The 20604-nt window shown below is 47.2% G+C and overlaps 1 protein-coding gene across 4 annotated transcripts in view; it reads right to left on the reverse strand.

Annotated features, from left to right (window-relative positions):
- Nucleotides 1-11860, reverse strand: part of ST3GAL3 (ST3 beta-galactoside alpha-2,3-sialyltransferase 3) — a 174231-nt gene extending 162371 nt beyond the window's left edge. For 3 of the 4 annotated variants that reach the window (XM_021528206.2, XM_021528198.2, XM_077785375.1), the window contains exons 1-2: nucleotides 9711-9773; nucleotides 8881-9025 (exon numbers count right to left, since the gene is read on the reverse strand). In XM_021528206.2, coding sequence (XP_021383881.1) covers nucleotides 8881-8995 — 115 coding nt within the window. In that variant the 5' untranslated portion in view covers nucleotides 8996-9025; nucleotides 9711-9773. Of the gene's footprint in view, nucleotides 1-8880; nucleotides 9026-9710; nucleotides 9774-11550 lie in introns of those variants that run through there. The other variant, XM_021528189.2, reaches the window with a different exon arrangement.
- Nucleotides 11861-20604: the final 8744 nt, after the last annotated feature.

Consider the following 20604-nt stretch of genomic DNA (forward strand, 5'->3'; position numbering starts at 1 on the left):
TACAGCTGAGAAATAATATTTACATAGTATTTTATAGCTACTCTGAGATCAATTAACTTGTAACAAAGACAAATAGATGCAATTGCATTTATAAATTATTAACATTGCAACAGTAAGGGTAAGCCTTCAGAAGTAGGAAGTCATCAGCTACTTAACTGTTGGGAAAACTCAGGTTTTATCAATTTCTGTGCTATCTTTTTTTTTTTCACTACTTCATAGTTCACTGTTCATAGTGCTTTGAAAGAAGATCCTCCTTGGAACATGCACACTAATTGTAGCTATAAAAGAGATCAGTTAAACTTTTCTGTAGTTATTAACTCTTTTTGTTCTGTGAGTGATTAATGGGTACACTTCCTGCACTGCTGCAGCTCTGATGACTCGCATTTAATCAGCCTCCAAACACTGAAGCTCACAGGGTAACAACTGTGAAAAAGTGACATGCTGTAAGAGAACCAAGTTAAAGTAGAAGGGATCCCAGTGGGATACGAAAGAAGTTTTTAAAAAATGCATCTTTATAAGCACTTAAAAATGGAAATAGCTGACTTTAACATGTTCTGATTTTTTTTCATTTTTGGAACTGAGCAATGAATAATGCTAAATTCTGATCCTCAGAGATATACACTCCCTGGATTGTTGAGGCCTTTGGTTATGCAAAATACGAAGAACTGGTCAAGAAATATCCTGTAGTTTCTGTACCTGACTAGGATTTTGGCAATATCCTCACTCACTGTTACTCTCTCAGGAAAGCAATGAATACAAGAGCAATATAATCACCCAGTGCCATGAAGGAATAACCACTTGAAATCAGTTATCTCAGGTTCAGACATCTATTCAGGACATGCATGCACAATACAAATTACTTTTTGCTTGGATGCACAATTACATTCCTTCTGAAATTGAGAGGAGATACATAATTCATAGAGAGCTATACCTCATGACCTAGGTGTACTTGTCCTTGCAAGTCATACTCAGATTGTTTGGCTGCTTTATTGCCTCAGCCTGACACTGTGATGTAAACCCAGACTGCAATGACAAAAAATGAGATGTTATAGTGACAATGTTGACAGAAGATAACAAACTAGGAAAAATCTCCTCTAAAAAACATCCCTAAGTGTCACAGGCACAGTCAGAATCAGTACCAAGGCCACACTCAGATCACAGCAGCAGCAGCAGCTGTCCAATTTGACAAATCACAAATTACCTCCTTTGTCCCAATGTCAGCAGAACTGATTCTGTGAAACAGAATTGAAGTGAGCATGGAAGGTGCCCAAAGCCCAAAGTCTGTATCAAAGTCAACATGAAAAGTGCCATCTATTCTATCAAATGAGTGGTGGGGGGAGCTCCCATTGAGGTTGGCAATACCTTAATTACTAGAGCCAGTGCAGCAATGGTGCAGGTGAGAGGTGGGGGGATGCACGGTGAGGAGGAGGAGAGAACTACTCACTAACAGGGATGACACAGCTTTCACAAGGAGGTATTGTTTCCAGCTGAACGCATTGCTAAGGGGTTCACAGTCAGCTGAGATGAATAAATCCTTTCACCTCTGAAAGCACTCAGCTGCAGAGCAATTGCTACCAGAGGTAAAGTGCTTTCACTGCAATGTACCTTTTCAGAATATGGAAAACTGCTGACTTTGACCTCTGGAAATCCATATCAGAGGACACAGCTTCGGCTGCGTGTAAGACACTGAACACTGCTCCTTATCTACACTCCAAAGTGTACCCATCCAAAGTCACAGGAACATACCCTTCCCAAAAATTTGTGGGGAGACCAGGGAGAAAATGCACAAGTTGAGCAAGTGAAGCAAGTGAAACACTAAGGCTGAGGTCAACTGAGTGAAAGAAACAAAAATCACACTCTGTTTTAAACTGGGTAAGACCCTCAATTGTACCCAGCACTAATAATGCAAATGGAGAGAGGGAGAAATAAAAAGGGACTCAACATCAAGACAGTCACGGTTAAGAGAAGCAAGTGCAACTTACTTATTTCAAAATACAAAACTAAGGCCTAGCTGTGAGAAGGGAGATGGAGAAGTATTCTTGGACTTTACTTTTTAATCTTCCTAAAAAGTCAGCACTTATCCAGAACTAAAACAGTAACCCAAAAGGGCCAAAATGAAGATAGTACAATTACAGTGTTACAGCCACCCCTCAAGCCGCAACATGCTTAGGGTGCTATGCCCTTAATGACCTTCATCAAACCTGCTCCTTATATGCTCCTAAAGCCAGAAGAGTGTTCAGGGAGTTTCCTCCTCTGGAGAAATCCCAAGGACAAGGCATGTTATACTTGTTCCCTCTCTCAAGAGCCCTGTCATGCATCATTTCCCATTTTCCCTGAAGAGTTTTGTCCTGTACTGTTAATATTATAGCAGCACTCCAAATTCCTGGAGAGACAAGTGGGTCATAAAGTAATGCTGTGTATTTCACTAAATAAGCAGTAACTGATCAGAAAAAGATGAGGCATTTTCATTCTCCTATATTCCTTGTCTGTCCTGTGAAGTGCTGCCTTCTAAAAGACAGAGAGGCACTCATGGATTTCTGAATTATGCTTTGAAGTCTCGTAAGTTGTGATTCACATTCGCTGAGCACACCGTCTCTCCTGTCCTGGTGGCACAGGCAGCTGCCGCGGTGAGCCGGGCAGCAGCTCTGTGCGGTTACGTCCAACAGCCGCAGCAAGAGCAATCAGGAACACACACATCAGCTTCCAGCCAAGAGAGAAATTAGCTGGCACGAGCACAGCTGTGAAAAATACTACCACAACTGAGTGTCCTGGAGCTGCTGGAGTTTAAGTTCAGCCATGCTCCTTATTCTGGCAGGCTAAGAGGAAGCACAAAAGTAACTTGAGCAGTGACAATTTCTGGGCACCAAATCAATGTTTTCCTGTGTTCTGTGCAGATAATTATCCATCATAGTTAGTACATATAGCTTTAAGTTTCAAGTTGAACACAAGTGAAATACTTCAGCCCAATATGAGAAAAACTTAGAAAAGTTAAGCTACTTTACTACTTTAAAACTCTTGTTTTAACTTCTATTTTTACATCTTTGTTTCTAATATTCACTGCTGCCTCAATAACATTACTTGCTATTTTTAGCATTTCAGAAAAGCATCACTGTGATTCTCAAATCCCTAAAGCATCTGAAAACTAGTAGAGATCCATAAAACTTTAGCTGGATCCATGTTATAAGAACTTTCTAAACATTTGTTCTCAATTCTGGTGTAGAAAGTACAGCACTAATACACACTACAGCTGAGTGGACGAAACAAACCTTGAAGTTACTAATAACTCAAACATTAAAGAATTCACAATAATCCATCTCAGTGCTGTACCCTGTCTCTTCCTACAAAGAGAAAAACAAAAAAAAAGGCAACTGTTTCAGGAAGCTTAGGGTGCTGTACAATACTGCCAAAGCAGCCTTTTTTAAAAAAAGTAATGCCCACAAGGCTAGTCTCTCAGGCTTTCCAGCCTGAGAAGCAGAGGCAACAGCAATAAAGTCTACTTTAAAGAGTACACACACAGCCCTCTAAATCTAATGCCATAGATAGAGAGCAATTAAAATTGTTACCATCACCATTTGCTTGCTACCACTCACAACGTCACTCTAAGTGCCTTGTCAAAAAACATGCTTGCTCAACCACTTAACCATCAATTCAGCCATCCCAGCTCAAACAACTTTCATCAGATTTATGCTTCCAGTGCCAAGCTGAACTGGTCTGGAGTTGTTTTTTTCATAGGAGCACTCCTGCATTCACATCTTCTGGCAAAGGCAAGCAGGACAGTCACAGCAGAACACAAAACCATTACGTGACTCTCTCCACAAAGAGGACAAGTTTGTCTCCATGGCCTAGTTGCTCACACACCAACTGAATATCTTTTCATCGGTTCTTCACTAAACAAAGGACAGAAGGAAGTCAGATGTCAGTGTACGTAAGATCCACTCCCTTGACGCAGAACAAATGACACTCCCAGTAGCCCAAGACACACCAGCTGTACCCATCCACCCCGGATACCACCACACATCCATGAGCCACCTGAGAAAGAGTAAATGTTTTCCCAACCCTTGCAAGAAGATCTACTTCTTCAGTACATTGTTAGATCCTAATACAAGAATTAACAAAAGTACCATTTCACTTTTGAAAGAGATAAGCCAGTATTTATATTGATAATAAAGGTTTGATTGCTTTTGATTAATTCAGCTTTTTTTGCTGCATGACCAGTTGCCATGGAAATGCAAGCAGATTAAAAACCTGCAACCAGAAGTGAGTCAGTTTTGCCTGTTTATGTCTCCTCAGTTCCCTTGGAAACAGACATTAAAAAAAAAGGGAGTAAAAAGGATAGGGGTCCTGAAATACCTTTGGAAAAATCCCTTCCCAAAGCTTTATCTCTTTGGCTGCCTTGCCAGAATTAGAGTTGAAAATAACACAGAGCAACGGATGACAGTGACTTGATTTTTTCAATGACATCAAGAGAACATACCTGAAGATGTTTCAAAAACCACATTCAAACTGACAAGCTCAAATTGTATTAACATAGGTTTTGGCAAAAGTACTTCAAGCAGATATTTCTTTAAATTAGTTCAATGCTAATGTAGAAAGAAATACAATAGAGAACAAGAAAATAGCATCACACTGTCCTTGTCCCAAGTATACTTCAATACTTTTAGAGAGAGGGAAAAAGTAAAAGCTCACTTGGGGGAATGAGTCCAATATTTCTATTGCCAGGATGCTTTGTAATGGAATCATTCCTGCCTTACAACACATTCATTTGAAGTTGCAAAATCAGCTATACACATATCAGGTTAAGTAACTCCATCTCCCACCATACTTTTCAAAGAAAACAGTGCACCCTCCTACGGGCTGTATCTTCACACTGGTGCAGACAACACCTTCCTTCCTCCTCAGAGCCAAATGCATCAGGGAAGGAATAGCATGGGAAGTTACTAGGAAAGAGGCTGCATGTGTGTCTCAGACCTTCAAAGCCTGCTCCTATCACTACCATTGCTATGCAAGAATTCCTCAACAACCAAGTGGCCAGAAACACAAAGAACAGCAGTACAATTATTTGCTCCTCTAAGTTCCTTCTAAAATGTTCAGGACAGCTAAATCCAGTTACAAACTATTTATTTCCTTGTTTGTCTCCCATGTCACATTATCAGTTCTATGTGCTCAGCACACCTCCGTGCCACTCAACACTTCATCAGAGAGCTGTGGAATCCATTGTTACTGCCTGTCTGGGAAGAACGTGCAAGGACAGCACACATCTCTTACCACTACTGTCAGAGACTGAAGCTGCATTACAAACATCAGGAAAGAGAAAAAGGAAACCTGTCCTAAACCCTGCTCATGTACTACCAACCATCACCAGAACTCAAGAGGCCTCCTGCATCCCCCATTACACCCCTTATTTTTGCACTTTGCTGCTGCTGTGAGAAGTAACATTCTGACACCAGCAAGAAACAAGGCTTGGAGAAGAGTAGCCAGTCATGATACTCACTAAAAGGATGAAAGAGGGGTAGCAATCACTGGAGGTTTATCTTGAATAGAAGGAGCTGAACTTAATTCAATGTTAATTAGTTCACATTAGCCAAATTCAATCTATTCTTGTCACAGTAAAGATAAGCCTTTTAAAAAGGCTTTTAATTATTTAAAAATACCTTTTAATTATTTCCTATTCTCCTTTGTATTTTGGCAAGGTGCAGAGTCACACAAGAAGGAGAATAAGCTTGCAGTACTCACTGAGGCATCACTCAAAGAGGACAGATTTAACATTAAGTGGAGAACATTTAATGTTAAGAGAACATTAAGAGAAACATTGATATGTATCTTTCAGTCTATTTTGAAGTTTATCCTCCTTTCTTGTAAAGGTCAGGAGTACATACAAACAAAATAATTTAGCTATTCATTTACTTTAGCAGCTAAATACACAAACATCCAAGTGTCAAGTTTAGAAGACTAGTTTACACAGTAAACCACTTTACAGTTACCATTCAAATTATTCCATGACAATGATAAGCACAGGCATCTTCTAAAACATTAACTAAACAAACCACACAAGCAGCAAATAAGCAGATCAAGTGTTTTCCACCATGCTCTGCAACAAATTTGTTTATTTCCATTATTAAACATAGGTGTCAAGTTTACTAAAGCCAGTCTCTGAAGAGATTGAAAGGGTGTCAGGTGCTGGGATCAGCTTAGTTTCATACCTCCTCGAGCACAAAGAACAGAACAAAGACAAATGTCACTGCTGAAGCTAGGGAGTCACTATTAAAAGATGAAAGGCACCGCTCACAAGAAAAAAGAAAATAATTTAACAAAAAGATAACTCGCACAAAATCAATAATCCTTGATTACTAAGAACCCCAAAATTAACACATCTGACTGAGTTTTGCCTTTGGGGACATCAGCATTATCATATCAATCTTAAGGAAATTTACAAGGTCACACACTGCACAGTAATTCAGGAAACAAAACCGCAATAGTTACGCACCACCTATCTGGGGCACTTAAGTAAGCAAGGTTCCCCCTCAGCAAATACAAAGTATAATTGTCCCATTATACATTGTATCATATTACACAGTCTCAAGAAGGCCTATCATAGTTAAATAAGTAATTAAATCTGTCATTTGTTAACTTCCAAATGCTGATTTATAGAACATTATTTATTTAACATTAACTTCATACGACGTTTCGCAAAATGGGGTTTTAAATTTCTACTTTATATTTGCACAAGTTCCTCCTGTGTTAAATTACATGATAAATAAATGGGGTTTGATGCATAAAAAAGTCTGAAGACCAACTGAAAACAGGTACCATCATCTTTACTGTTTCAAAAGTAACATCTGCCCCTTTACATTAGACTGTTGCTTATACTAATATTTCAAGGAACTTCATCCAAAATTTAAAAGACAATCCACAAAAGCGTCTAGAAGGAATAACAGTACAGCTTAAGTCAATTGTGGCAACTGATAAAGAACAGTAAGCTAAATCCTCAAGTTAGCATCATCACTTTGTATATGTTGAACAAGCTTAATGCAAGGACTGCAACTTCCAAGAATATATGAATGGCATATTTTACACAAAAGATCAGAAAAAGGGAGACATCAAACCAAAGGTCTCTTATGTTACCTCACAGTGCTCCCTGTCAGAACATCCTGGGTACCCAAAAGCAGCCAATGCACTCAATAGAATCACTCTAACTAGGCTGAAACTTAGAGTCATCTTTCTAGGTAAAAGTGTTCCATTTATAGAAATCCACAGCATCTGCACACAGATTTACAACACTGCACTGCAACTCAAAGTTACTACAAAACTTCCCACAAACTGACATAATGTAAAATAACAAACAGCACACAAAGCTAAAGGCACAAAATCCAAAGAGGATTGCAGAAAATTAGAACCCTCCCCAGCACGCTGGTGCATAACACATAAACACATAGCTGCTTCTTCATTTGTAACAAAGATCACACACAAGTTGTGGCATGAAAGATTTTGTTTTTTTTTTTTTTTGCAGGTCTTGGGAAGTCCAACATGATTTCCTGGTGGCATGAAGGAAGTAAAGGATGGTAGGTGGTATCATTTCATAACAGATCATGTAATAGCAGATATGGAAAAACCGTTCTTTTTAACACAGCTGTACTTATTTTCATACAGGAAGTATTTTCTACACCTTGTCAACAAAACTGCTACTTTGCAGAAACACATAATCAAGATTTTTAACTCCCTCTCTGAAGCACAAGCCTGAAGAAAAAATCCCTGCTCAGAAAAACACTATGCATCTCCTTTTACAAATTTAGTTTTACAATACTTGTTCTAGTCCAAGGCACCTCAGTAGTTCCCCTCTCAAAATCAGTGCATCAGCACATGTGTCATGTCCAAGTCATCATCTGTCATCATACAAAACTTCTTAAGAGCACATAACAGATTTGGAGCACACGGCAGTAGAAAAAAATGCCAAGTTTAAGAAGCATTGCAGCAGAAACCTCTATCAGCATGCACAAAAACACAATACAGCAAAGAAGAAATGTGACCAGTGGCTTCTTGTCAGTTCTGGATCAGTGTTTTTCAGCTGCTGATCCAGGGAGCAACAGTCAGCTCTGAGACATCTGAAACAGCCTGTGGAACAGCTGCATGGAAGGCTGGCTTGTGTTTTGGGCAGGAGGGGAGAGGAGGGAATTGGTTTTTTGTTTTTATATTTTCAATAAATAGATCTTGCATGCAGGCAAAATCAACACAAACAAAAATAAGAGCAGCAACTGAGCAATCAAGCTTTAGCCTAATTTCATTGCAACTGTAACCTTCTATGGCCTTACTGCACAGTACAATCCTCAGATTGTATTCAATGAGGTCAGATGTCTCTTTGGGCTTAAAAAGGTTGAAAGACATCCTTTAGATGACAGATAGTTGGCAGATAATAACATGGAAGATAAATGGAAGATGAGAATTTCTGAAGGACAAAGTAAGAGGATGAGATAACCAGCATATATGATTTCAGAAAGAAATCAAAATTCACCAGAGGGAAAAAACCAAACTTGTCTTAGATATCTTAAAATGCACAGAGGATTCGGGAAATAAAAATCTCAACATACAAGCTCTTTATTTTGACAATTAGGAATCATAAACTAACAGGATATTCCAAGAACCAAGGTCTCTAGTATTAGATTTATAAAGCATGAACCTGCTTTTGTACCCAGTAATAAAAGTAAAGCCATAAAGAGCATTAGGTAGTCACAAATTCGACCCCTTAAGCATACTAAAAGCTCTAGCATTTGAGTGGGCTTAGTCACATCCCTGTAATACTACTAAATCAGCACCATCTCACCACTTGCAACTATTTAACAGACGTTTTAGGCTGCCCAGAAACAGTTGCACCGTTCCTCTACTTACTTGAATCCTCCCATCTGAGAAGGTGCAACTTCCAAGCAGAATAGTACAGAAATCCCAGTACCAGAAAAAGGCAGAGGGCTAGCAGCAGGTTACGCATAAACACCAAGAGTCCCATCTTCACATTAAATCTGCTCTTCTACATGACCTGAGAAAGAAAAACAGGTTGAGGCTGGAGCCACCTTCTCCAACGGGCATCCTCTCCAAAACACGCAATCCTATCCCCACCATAACGCAGAGATCCCAAACCGTGTTCCTCCACAAGACAAAACACACGCGCTCCCCAAAGCATGTCAGCGAAACAAGAACCACCCCAGTCAGCCGTCCGTTCTGGCCGTCTCACGGTCAGCGCCACGCTGTGACAGAGCATCAGCCCCGCTCCTGCCCACTCCACACAGCCAGCCCAGCGCGGCCCTGCCCGCCGAGGCCTGGCGAGCACCGCGTCCCGCCGGCACGCCCGGAGCGAGCCCAGGCGCCGCGGTGCCCTGCGGCCGGGCCCGCGGGAGCGGCGGCGCAGCGCCGGTCCCGGCTGGAGCCCCGCGGAGCCCCGGGCACGCCGCGCTGCGGGGACGCGCTGCCCGAGAGGCGGTGCCGGAGCCCGGGGAGAAGGGCTCGCCGGGCCCGGGCAGGACGGCAGCTGTCCGTCAGCTGACAGCTGCCAGCGGCCGGCTGGAGCCCGGCTATGAACGGGCAGCGGCGTCGCCACCGCCGGGCTGCCCCCTCCTCGCCGCGCTCCGCTACGGGCTACGCCTCGCCGCGCCCCGCCGGACCCCGCTCGGCGCTCCAGACGCTGTGAGCGGCCCTGCCCGCCCCCGTCCCCCGGCCCTCCTCACCCGGCCGCCGCCGGCCCCGGGCGCTCGGCCGCCGGCTGCGCCCCCCGGGCGCGGGGCTGCGGGCGCCGCCATGCCGGGCGCGCCCAGCGGGACCCGCCGCCGCCGGGGGGCGCCGCGGCCGCCAATGGCGCGCCTGGGCGGGGCGGGGCCCGCCCGCATAGCGGCCGCCGCCGGCCAATGGGACGCCGCGGGGGCTCGCGCCTCGGCCAATCGCGGGAGGCGCCCGCAGCCAATGGCGCGCGGGCAGAGGGTCTCCGCCGGAGGAGCGCTGCGGCAGGGCGGCGGTGCGCGTGCGCAGAGCGCCCCCCAGGATCGGCGCGCGGCGGGGGCGCCGCGGGGAGCGGCGCGGCACCGCTCCCCCCTCACGGCCGCTGCCGGGCAGCGCTCCTCCTCCAGTCCCGGCGCCGCTCCCCAGGCACGCCGTGCCACCTCCACAGCGCTGCGGTGCCTCTGGGCATGGCCCCGCGTGGCCCCTGCCAGCACTGTACCTGCTGCGAGGCTCCGCATTGTCACCCCACAGCGCTACACCTCCCGCCAGCTGCGGCGCCTCAGCTCCTGCCCGGCCGCCGCTCCCCTGCAGCGACACGGCAGCGGCCGCCCTCCAGGCGCTGCACCGAGTGCGCTGCACCTCCCTTCAGGTGCTGCACTGGCCGACCGCCGAGCACAGCTCCCATGGCTTCTCAGCCCTGCCTCGCTCTGCACAGCCCGGCTGCAGCCAGACACAGCAACGCAGCCCTGGGTTTGCTTCCATCACTGCCTCACGCAGCACCTGTCCCTAATGCACCGTCCAGCCACTGCCTTCACACTATCGTCTAGCTTCTGCAAGCCCTTCCAGCACTGCACACCCAGCAAGGTCCTACACAGCCTCTGCATGGCTCTGCGCCACCTCCCTGGTGTGGCACAGTCTCCACTGGACCACACCAGGCCGGGCGGCATGGACCTCCCCAGCTGCCCTTCCACTGCGCAGCACAGCTCAGACAGTGCGGCTTCCATGCGCTTCCCGGTATGTTGCAGTCTCCACTTTCTCACTGTACATCTGCCCTGTGAGCACAGCAGCACTGGGACCATCCTGCAACGCAGTCTTCCCACAGCATTGCCCTCGTTCTTGCTGGCCCCACAGCCTTCTAATGCTCCTTAGGCAGAGGACAAGTGACAAACTCTAATATAACGCCTTTCAGGGATAGAATGACAAAGGGAAATGATTAGTCGTGAAAGGGAAAGTCATTTGAAAGGAAAGAAACGGTGAGGAATAAACCTGCATCCTTAGTGACCAACCCAGTGACCCTCCATTTGTCATTGATAACAGAAGGAAAACAAAAGGTCATTTTAAGGGAATCTCGGTAAGATCATGTCCAGCATGGTGGCAGCTCCCACCGAGGTGAGCCCAAGTGCCATTGTTGAATGGCAGACACTGCCTTCAACAGCACAGAGCTGGCTGAGCACTGTTGACAAAAGGCCAAGTTCCTGCTGGTCACAGGGAGAGCTGGTGGGGGCTCATACAGTCCCCTTTTCACAGCCAGAAACCCCACTTTGTGCTCTGCACAAATAAAGTCAGTGCAAGTTGGTTGCTAGTGTGGCCAGGCTTCCAGAGCTACCACACTCCTCTGCAGAGACATAAGGGAGACACATGTCACACTGATAGACCTTAGGTTTTTTGAATGCCAACAACATACAGCACAGGAGACCAACAGACTCATACAAGCACTTTGGTATCACTGCCACCAATATCCCCTTGAAGAGGTATGTGGAGAGGGGACACAACCACATTCATGCAGCCCTGTCTATCTGTAAATCTGCCCCCAAGCTACTGCTCCACCAACCCCCAGTTGGAAGGGCTGACCTGCTCAAGAAGCTCGTTGCTCTGAAGGCAGCTCCCTTCCCTCCAGCTTCACGGCGAGCTAGCAGCCAGGGCTGGTGCAGGCAGCTTTCTCCTATGGCCCCAGCTCTGCTGCTGGGCTCATTTCTTCCAGCAACTCCACCAACTCCTGTGCCACATCATGTCTGGCTGGAGCCCAGTTTTACTTCACAAATGCTTGCTTTGTGCCTGCTCCTCTCTTCCCCTCTTCATCCCTCAATCTGCGTAAGATGGGTCTCATCTTCCTGCCTCAACCGCCCTTGTCCCTGTGACACAGAGCTGCTGCACTGCCTGCTGTCACTGCACCACATCTGCTCCAGCTGTCCCCAAGCTTCACCTAAACCGCCCCCGTACCGCATTTGAAACCCGCGGTGTGTGGGCACAGCAGGTGATCTGATTTCAGCGATGAGATAAGCAGGGACCTACAGCACGAAGCCAAATAGCTACAAGTCTGGGGCTTGCTCCTGAGCCTGTGTTTGTCACTCAGGAAACTCTAACCCAGTTATCAGGTGTCAGTGTGCTGCTAAGAGCCCAGGATGAAGTCACCCTTCTTCCCAGCCTGGAAAAAACTCAGAAGGCAAGTGCCGTGCATCTTGGAAAATCAGGTACTAGTGCCTGGCAGCTGTTTGATGGCCATGAGATGAATTAAGGCAATGATTAGCGGCGTGATTTGGTTCAAGTAGCAGGACTTTAGTCTGAACATGTTCCTACTTAGCTTACACATTTCATTCGCAGGCAGATGTCAAGCTGGATGTTGCTAGGAGATAGACAGCAGGGGAATAATTAAGTCTGATTAAATCCTATCATATTGCTGTGCTGCTTTCCAGAATGCTCTGGAGCTTTTTAAAGCCAAACTGACCAAATGATCAGGCAAGTGATCTAGCCCATTCTGCTCCACAAAACCCACCTGCAGCAAACCAGCTGAGTTTGTAGCTACTCATGTGTCTGCAGAGAATTTCCTACAGCAGCACTGGCCATGATCTGGAGAAAAAAGGCTCTGGCAGAGGGCACAGGTGGTAGCTGCATTAGCAAGTAGCATAAAACAGTTAGGGCTGGTCACTGCTTGGAGCAGGCAGTGAGGGGTCCTACCGTTGTGTCCCTGCATCAATGCTGCAAAGACACTCATGTTGGACTAAGCATGACTTGGACACACCAGCATGACCATAAGCAAAGCTTCCTTCAGCCCTTCTTCTGAAAGGAGATGCCGTAATTCTCTGCAAATTCCCCTCATGTGCATGAGGAAATGCTGAGCAGCATCTTTTCCCACTAGAAAATTAACTTAGGCTGTAACTATCTGCATCAGATGTCAAATACACACATCGGTCTCCAGGCTTCCTTCATAGAGACTTCTAATCTCATTTTGTTTCTTTACCCTATAAAAATTACTGTTCTAATACACTGTAATCCTTCTCCCCAAATGAAACTTCATCAAATCAGACCAAATACTAATTAATGCAATACTTTATGATTAATAACATACCACTATATACCACAGCAAAGATTTCTTTCAGTAAGGGCTAGACAGAGATTGCCTCTGCTGATGCACAGGCTCAAGGAATGCAATCTGGGCTGTAAGACACTTGTAGTTTGTCTTATCTCTCAGACCAAACTTGTTTCATTTCCCACAGTCATTAAGTATTATTCTTAAATGCAGACTGTGAACGTGATCAGACTGTGGAGAACACTTTACATATGTGGTGCTCTGGCTACTCTAAGAACAGAAATATTAAACAGCATCAGCACCAAGCCCACACAAAACAGGTTAAAACAATCTGAACTTGGCTCAAAAATTCTGCCACCCTCCAGATGTTTTCAACAGCAAAGAATCACACTTACCACTTTGGGAGCAAGTAAGCACCTGGAGCCTGCCTGATTGCCTCCCCAAGTGCTCTGCCTGACTGGACCAGTTTTCCAAGGATCTTCCTCACATGAAGTGACCCAATGGGCCTGCCTGGCAGGTGGCTGTGCAAGTGCAAGCCCCTGGCCAGCACCCTGCTCAGCAGTTCATCTCCTTGCAGCAATTCCAATACTCTATGTCTGGTTCACTCATAGTTTCCAAGACAGGAGGTAGGCTTGAATTGAAGACTCCCACTTTTCTGGGTCTGTTTCAGGAGTCCCTCACCCTCACGTTCAGAAGAGCATCCCACCTCCCTGTGTCTGGCTTCAGCTTGCAGACATACAATTTTATTCTGCCTTCTGCTTGATTAAAGATCCTTTCAGAGCCTGGCATATTCTCTTTGTGACATTATACATATGCTGCAAGCAAACCCCTTCTCATCCGTCTTTCTGAAAAGCTAAATATACTGAGTCGCTTAATTCTCTTTCTGCCAGGCTTTTCCTCCCACCCTCAAGCCATTTTTTGCCTTTCTACTCTATAGAGCCTCTCTGATTTTCTTGAATCCTTTTCAAGATATAGAATCCCACAGTGAGCATCCCTAATGCTTTGACACAGGGATTTAATCTGCTTTTCCTATTTTCTGTCTTAAAGGGCTGCATTAGTCCTTTCTACCATAGCATCAGGATAAACATTCAGGCAGGATCCTCTCAAATCTTTTCCAGACCCCCTGCTGGCAGATTAGAACCACCTGTGTCTCAGTGGCACATCCAGGGATTGATGAATGGAGTTTGCTGGTTGGAGACACCTCCACTCCCACACACACCTCTCTCCCTTACTCCCTTGTCCTAGAATCACAAATATCATGATTACCACATTTGGGGGGGTTAGGGAGCTGAGCTTGGCAGGCCTTAGGAAGATTTGCTGAGCTGTCCAGGAGCAAATATCCTGGTCCCAGTAGGTTACTGCACCATGAAAGAGAGGAGAGTGCAGAACCAAGCAGTGCCTGCTGGCATGCAGGCTGGTTTGACTGTCTGGGAGATATTTTGCGATGCCTGTTAATATTTTACCCATTCTGTCCAGAGTGACAATGGTCACTGTAGATCTGTGCACTGACTAGTTACCAGGCTGCACACCACGAACACAGCCTCATAAAAATAATGAGCTAGTTGAAGATTCCATCTTTAATTCTACTCCTTAAGAAACCAGCTAAAATAACCTCCCCCCAGCAGCCTCCCCAGTGAAACCTACCTGAGATCTGGGAGTGAAATAGGGAGTCTTGCTCAGCCCAGGTGTCATCACTGGATATCACAGTGCATTTCTTCATGCCAGTGCTGCAGGAACCTTAAATGAGCCCAGTTCCAGCTGTGCCCATGCTGCGTCTCTGAAGCCAGGAGTGCTGTCCTTGAGTTTCTGAGATGATTGCTGAATAAATGTGAATTTCAGAAATGCTTAGAACTGTGATGGCCAAGAACCTCAATGGGTTACTCTTGAGTTCTCCAGACAGACATTACCCCATTCCTATTCATACCATAAAGACACCTGGAAGAGTCACGTGAGGCAGGCAGCCACTGCCACCTCTCAAACGGGAATGGGAGGAATGACTCCATCTCACATGCTGTCACAGAGAGGAAGGAATTTGGCAAAGCAGTGGCACAAGAAGAGGCTGCATCTCCCCAAACCAGCCACACTCATGCTACAGGCCCAAGTAATTTGCAGACAATTAGATGATTTAATCACAGACTCTCCCAAACACATGTGTTAATTTTTAATGAATAGTCAGCTGGTAGGAGGCCAGTATAATCTAAAGGGTCAAAGCAATGGGCAGAGAGATGGCAGAGAGCCCCAGACTACCACTGGGTAGGTGAAAGCACAGCTAAGGGCATCCTGAGGCTGTTATGCAGGGAAACTTCTTCCTAGGCAAAAGAAAGTTCTGGGTGCTGAGAGTAGGAGCATTTATAGAGAACACTTTGCCTTCTCCACTGCTTTCAATAATGCTGCAGGATTTTAATTAAAAGTATGTAATATAAAGAATTAATAAGACTCAAGTAGATTAACAACTACACATATTTACAACTACATTCTGAGATCTTGTTCAGTGAGCCAAGACTTAATGGGAAGACATCAACAACAGGAAGACTACCTAGATCCCCAATGACCCTGGTCCAGTGACATTTAATAGCTCTTAATATCAACAATCTGGATGACAAGATGAAGGCTTACATTTGGGTCTGATTAAACACTGAATGCTGCTCGCTGCTGCAGCATGAGCTGAATGGCCTGGGAAAATTATAACAGCCCCCAGCACAATGATGGGCTGCAAAGGAAGGTTCTTGGGAATGGAGAAGACAGGCTGTACTGCAGGGTGGAGAATCCCCCTGAAAGTGGGGGTGGAAAGTGAAATCAAGGAAAAAAGCTGCCAAAGAGTTGCCCCTACACATGACTGTTACCATGAACCTGCAACACAGTACCTTGGCTCTGAGAGCCATGAGTCAGAGGGGCATGGAGGGGATTTCCAAGGAGAGGTACAGCTCTGGCAAAGCCAACTTGATGTCCAATCCAGCTATCCAAACTTCAGGCACAGAAATCCCAAGGAGCAGCAATACCACCACAAGAAAGGAGCTAAGGGTTGGAAATGTGACAAATAAGGCTGATGTGAGGAGTACAAGCTATTTCACTGCCCCAAGAGAGGGTCTCCTCACGGCCAGAGGGTACAGAGTACTGGTATAGGCAGAAGGAAATGCAAAAGCCAAAGGTGAGAAGTTGAAGATGGGAAAATCTCAAGCCTGGAATTAAGTCAGCACAGTCACTGAAGGCTGCAGAGGCAGTCATCCTTACCATGAAGCAGCTTGCAAAATAAGTTTAGATCTCAACTAGATCTCAATAAGTTTCAGGTCTCAAATTTTTTTGACATCTGTGGCTCAGGCATGAAGAAGAGATGCTGCATGGACATGCTTGCTGTTTTGCCCTGACCTGTAAGCACCCCTCCTGATCTCCTGTACAAACAGCTCCAGCAGCACAAAGGAGGCCAGGACTGATTCCTGCAAGCCAGAGAAGGCAGTGGAGAAGGTGCAGAGAGGCTCTGCCTGAGGACAGTTTTGCTCACCTGCTCTTCCAGCTCAGGCACATGTCTTTCTAAAAACAGGCACGACAGCCTGAGCTGGCTCTGTGGCATTACACTACCTGCAGCAGTGCTCATTGCCAGCCCTTGACCCTGGGAATGTGTAATTTCCAGCCTGGAGCTTTAATTACTTGCACTGGAGCCATCCCTTGTGCACCTTAAGCTGGTCTGCTATGGTGATGGGGCCACTAGCCATGGGCTCCTCTTTTCATCCTGTTCAGCCTGAACCTCATCTTCATTGCTCCATGGTGAACTGGAGCCTCTGAACCCAAGTAATGCACCAGCAACCTTCATACAACACAGCAACTGTTACTCATACTTGTTTGAAGAAACATGCATGCGTAAGTGAGCTGATGCCAAAACCCACAGCATAAGCACAGCAGCACAAGTACCCGAGCCAGTGTCCACTCAGGTTTACAAACCTTCCCCATTTGTGTCACTCTGGTCTCTTCCCCACGTGCCCAAAGGAAATGGTCAGCAACACTGCCTTTGATAAGCAACTCCCAGGGCATGCCTTGTCTGCAGAGCCACAGGCTGCACCCCTGTGGGTGACTGCCCTTCTCAAAACCGCGTGATGCACCAAGGGACATGAACACCTCCCAGGGTGCAGGGCCGTGATCCCAGAGAGATGCTCTTGAAGCATCCCACCTCCCACACATCTGAGACCAGGGCAAGCATACTGCTTAGGAAAGAGATCAAAGAGATGGGAAGTAGCAAGGGCAAGGAGAAGCAGGAGGAAGAGAAAGCACCAGGCACCCCAAATTATGCCAGTCACTGGGAAGGTGGGAGGCTGGTGCTACTAGTGGAGGTGCTTCCTTGGTCATGAGAACAGCTGCCTGGCCTAGGGCACTGGGTTGGTAGGGCAGCTAACAGCTGAGGTAGCCCTGCCATGTCCCAGTGCCTTTCTTCCCCACTCCTGAGTGCTGAGGCTTATCTGCTCTGTCTTGGGAAAAGGAAGAAAGGAGAGGAACCACCCAGCATGGTACAGGCCATAGGAGCTGTGTGAGAGTGCACAGGGGCTGTGAGCTCAGTTTGCACTGCCCTGACCCCTGCGCTCCAGGACGTGGCCAAGAGTTTTGTGCTTGGCAGGACATAAACATGCTCGGTTTTGGAGATTCAGCATTTGTGACAACCTGTGCATTCCTGTGCAGCTGCTTTGCATAACAGGGAGAAAGGCCTCTGGGTGCTCTGTTTGCTGGCAGGATGTGGGCTAATAGCAGTTATGAAGAGGCAGCTACCAGCCACAGGCAGGGGACACAGACAGAAGGGTGATGCTAAAACACCTCAACACCCCCCTCAAGTACTTCACTCGAAGTCACACAAATCTATGTTGGTATGAGTGAGAACAGGACTAAGAGGACACTGTATCCTTGTGTAGTAATTGGGATCCTTAACAGTGAATGTACAGAGCTGCCAGCCAATGGAGGACTTTGCCTCTGTCCCAGCAGTCATGGGGGACCAGCCAGGCCAGCAGGTCCTTATTTTCGGTTGCAGCCCACCCCACCCAGCCACAAGAAGGTGGGGACAAAGCTCCACCTCTGCAAAGAAGCTTTTCCACCCTGCTCCATGGGAACCAATTTCCTATGCCACAGCCAAGGGAATGTGAACTTTCTGCAGCCACAGCTATGCTGGGGGATGCTGTCAGATCAACAGGGTCAGGCAGAAGCAGCTGCTCAGGGCTGGAGCTTTCCAGGTCTCAGTAGCCAGTTGAGGTAGGTTTGCACCTGCAGCTGAACTGGTCCTTCCAATGAAGGGATGGGGTAAGACAAACACAGTGAGGTGTTGTTACCAGTGACACCCTTCCCAACAGACTGGTTCCTGGTGGATGGGGTAGATTAGCACCACTGCTTTCTGCAGTCACCCAGACAAGTCCTGTGTTCAGAATCCAGCACCTACAATCCACCCAGGTTGGCATTTGAGCACTGGTGTGAAGCTGGGTAATGCAGCCTGCTCCAGCCCAGCCCAGCTTCCATCTAACCTAACCACAGACCTTGTGTAGGACAGCTCTCTCCTCTGCCAGCACCCACAACACAATCATAGCTTGGCAATGTCACCTCCCAGCAGCACTGTGTCATTGTGTGTGTGTCCAGGGCATTGGGGACCTGTTTCATGCAAGGCCTCCCCCCAGCAATGCTGAGGGACCAGCTTCAGACAAGCCTGGCCACAGGAGACAGCCTTGTGCCCCAGATCTCCTGCCCTCCATCAACTCATCCCAGCCACCTCCAAATCACTGCTGCTTCTGCTCCACTAATTGTGGCCCCACACAGGGCTCTGATGAAAAGGGGAAGCTTTGATATCTTCTTCCACAGAATTTTCCAATAAGCCTCAGGCCCTGCAGAAAAGCCAAACTCCTCAGCTGAAATGGCTCCCCAGTTCTGTGACAGCAAGTGACCATGTGCAAGTTTGTCACTGCCATGCTTCAGTCCCACAGTTTGATATTCGCCCCTCCTTTTCCTTCACAAGCCAGGAAATACCCTTAACATCAAGAGCCAGTGAGACCTGGGGAATTCATGAAGCTGCTCTCTCAGAAGCAGTGAAGCTGAACAAGTTCAGAGGGAGAAGGATGGGGGCATCCTGCACCAGTAGCTGCTCCCAGCAAGCCCAGAGCCACAGTACCTGGTCAAGTGTTGCCTTCCCTGGGGGAGGGGAAGCTTCTCCATTGCACCAGGTGGCTCCAGCTGGGAAAGGCATCAAATGGTCTGGATGTGGAGTGAGCCTGTCATCTCTCCCTCATCAGTACAGCCAGGCCTAAAAATATCCCAGAGTAGGTGGTTGTGCTACAGTCTCCATTATGCAGATGAAAATGGCTGGTCCATGCCAGAATGCCTGGGGAAGCACCAGCTCCTCTGCCCTGCACTGGCACAGGATCTTGGGATCCTGTGCTGTGCTGCAGAAATCTCCATAGGAGAGAGGTGCTAGGGACAGACCATGGCACAGAGCATCCCAGCCAGGCACAGCATCACTGCTAGGGATATCCTGGTCAGGGCAGACAGCTCCATAAGCTTTGTCCCTCCTGGGTGCATGGGACTGAGCATGGTGGGGAAAAGTGGAACAGAGTTTCACAGCTCTCTGCCATGAACTCCAAACAGTAATGAAATGGGGAGCTGCCCAGGCAGCACATGATGAGTCAGAAGTGCACCCAGGCAACTGAACTGACAGCACTGTGTGTGCAAGCATAAGGGTACATGGAGCCAGAGGACAAGTTAGCAAAGCAGCCAGAGCATGAGTGGGATGAACCCTAAGCCAGCCCACAGGAAAAGCCAGAGAAGCACAAGAGCAAGGGGCCAAATTTACAGCTTGGCAAGGAAGAGGGCTGGCTGGCTTTGTACCCTTCAACATACTGCCAAAAAGCAAAGCTGCCAGCTCCTCCCTTCCCATGCCTGCACATCCCAAATCCACAGGGTGTGACAGTGAGCACAGCTGCTGACGCTGAGCCTCGGGCACTCGCTCACCCAATAAACCTGACTGAGTGGGAAAAGCAGCAGAGACTGCTGGAGAAGTCAGGAAGGATGTAGCAGCTCCTGTAGGAATGGCTTACAGAATAATATCATGAATCCAGCACCAGAGATTCTGGCTCTGATATAGACTCTTGGCTGGGAGGCAGAGTCTGATTTAATTCCAGCCTCAGAGGTGTCCCCAGGATGTCACAATCACCCTTGACCACAAACCTGAAGTGCTGTTTACTCACCCTCACCACATGGTGTGCTTTCCTCAGATCCTGGGCCAGCAGGGCAAGCCCCCTGCACAACCAAACCTCTCCTGGAACAGTGACCCAGCATCAAGGCCGCACTGGCTGGGTGGCACTTCCCAGAGGCACATGCTCCAAGCACGGACCTGTCACACCTCTCCCTGCACAAGACTGTTGGCAGCTCCCACAGCCTGCACAGAGCTGTCGCCAGGGATCAGAGCCCTGAGCAATCTCACCTGCTCATAGGGCTGGGGGAGAGGTTGTGCTGGGAGAGCAGTGAACCCAAAACACCATATGGCCCAGTCATAGGCAGGCATCTGCTCACTGGGAGTGGAAAGTCTACTTCAGCAGGTACCAGGCACCTCTCCAAAAAGGCTGCACAAGGGCTCTTCTGTC

Source organism: Lonchura striata, chromosome 9 (assembly GCF_046129695.1).
Source record: "Lonchura striata isolate bLonStr1 chromosome 9, bLonStr1.mat, whole genome shotgun sequence".
Classification (NCBI taxonomy): domain Eukaryota; kingdom Metazoa; phylum Chordata; class Aves; order Passeriformes; family Estrildidae; genus Lonchura; species Lonchura striata.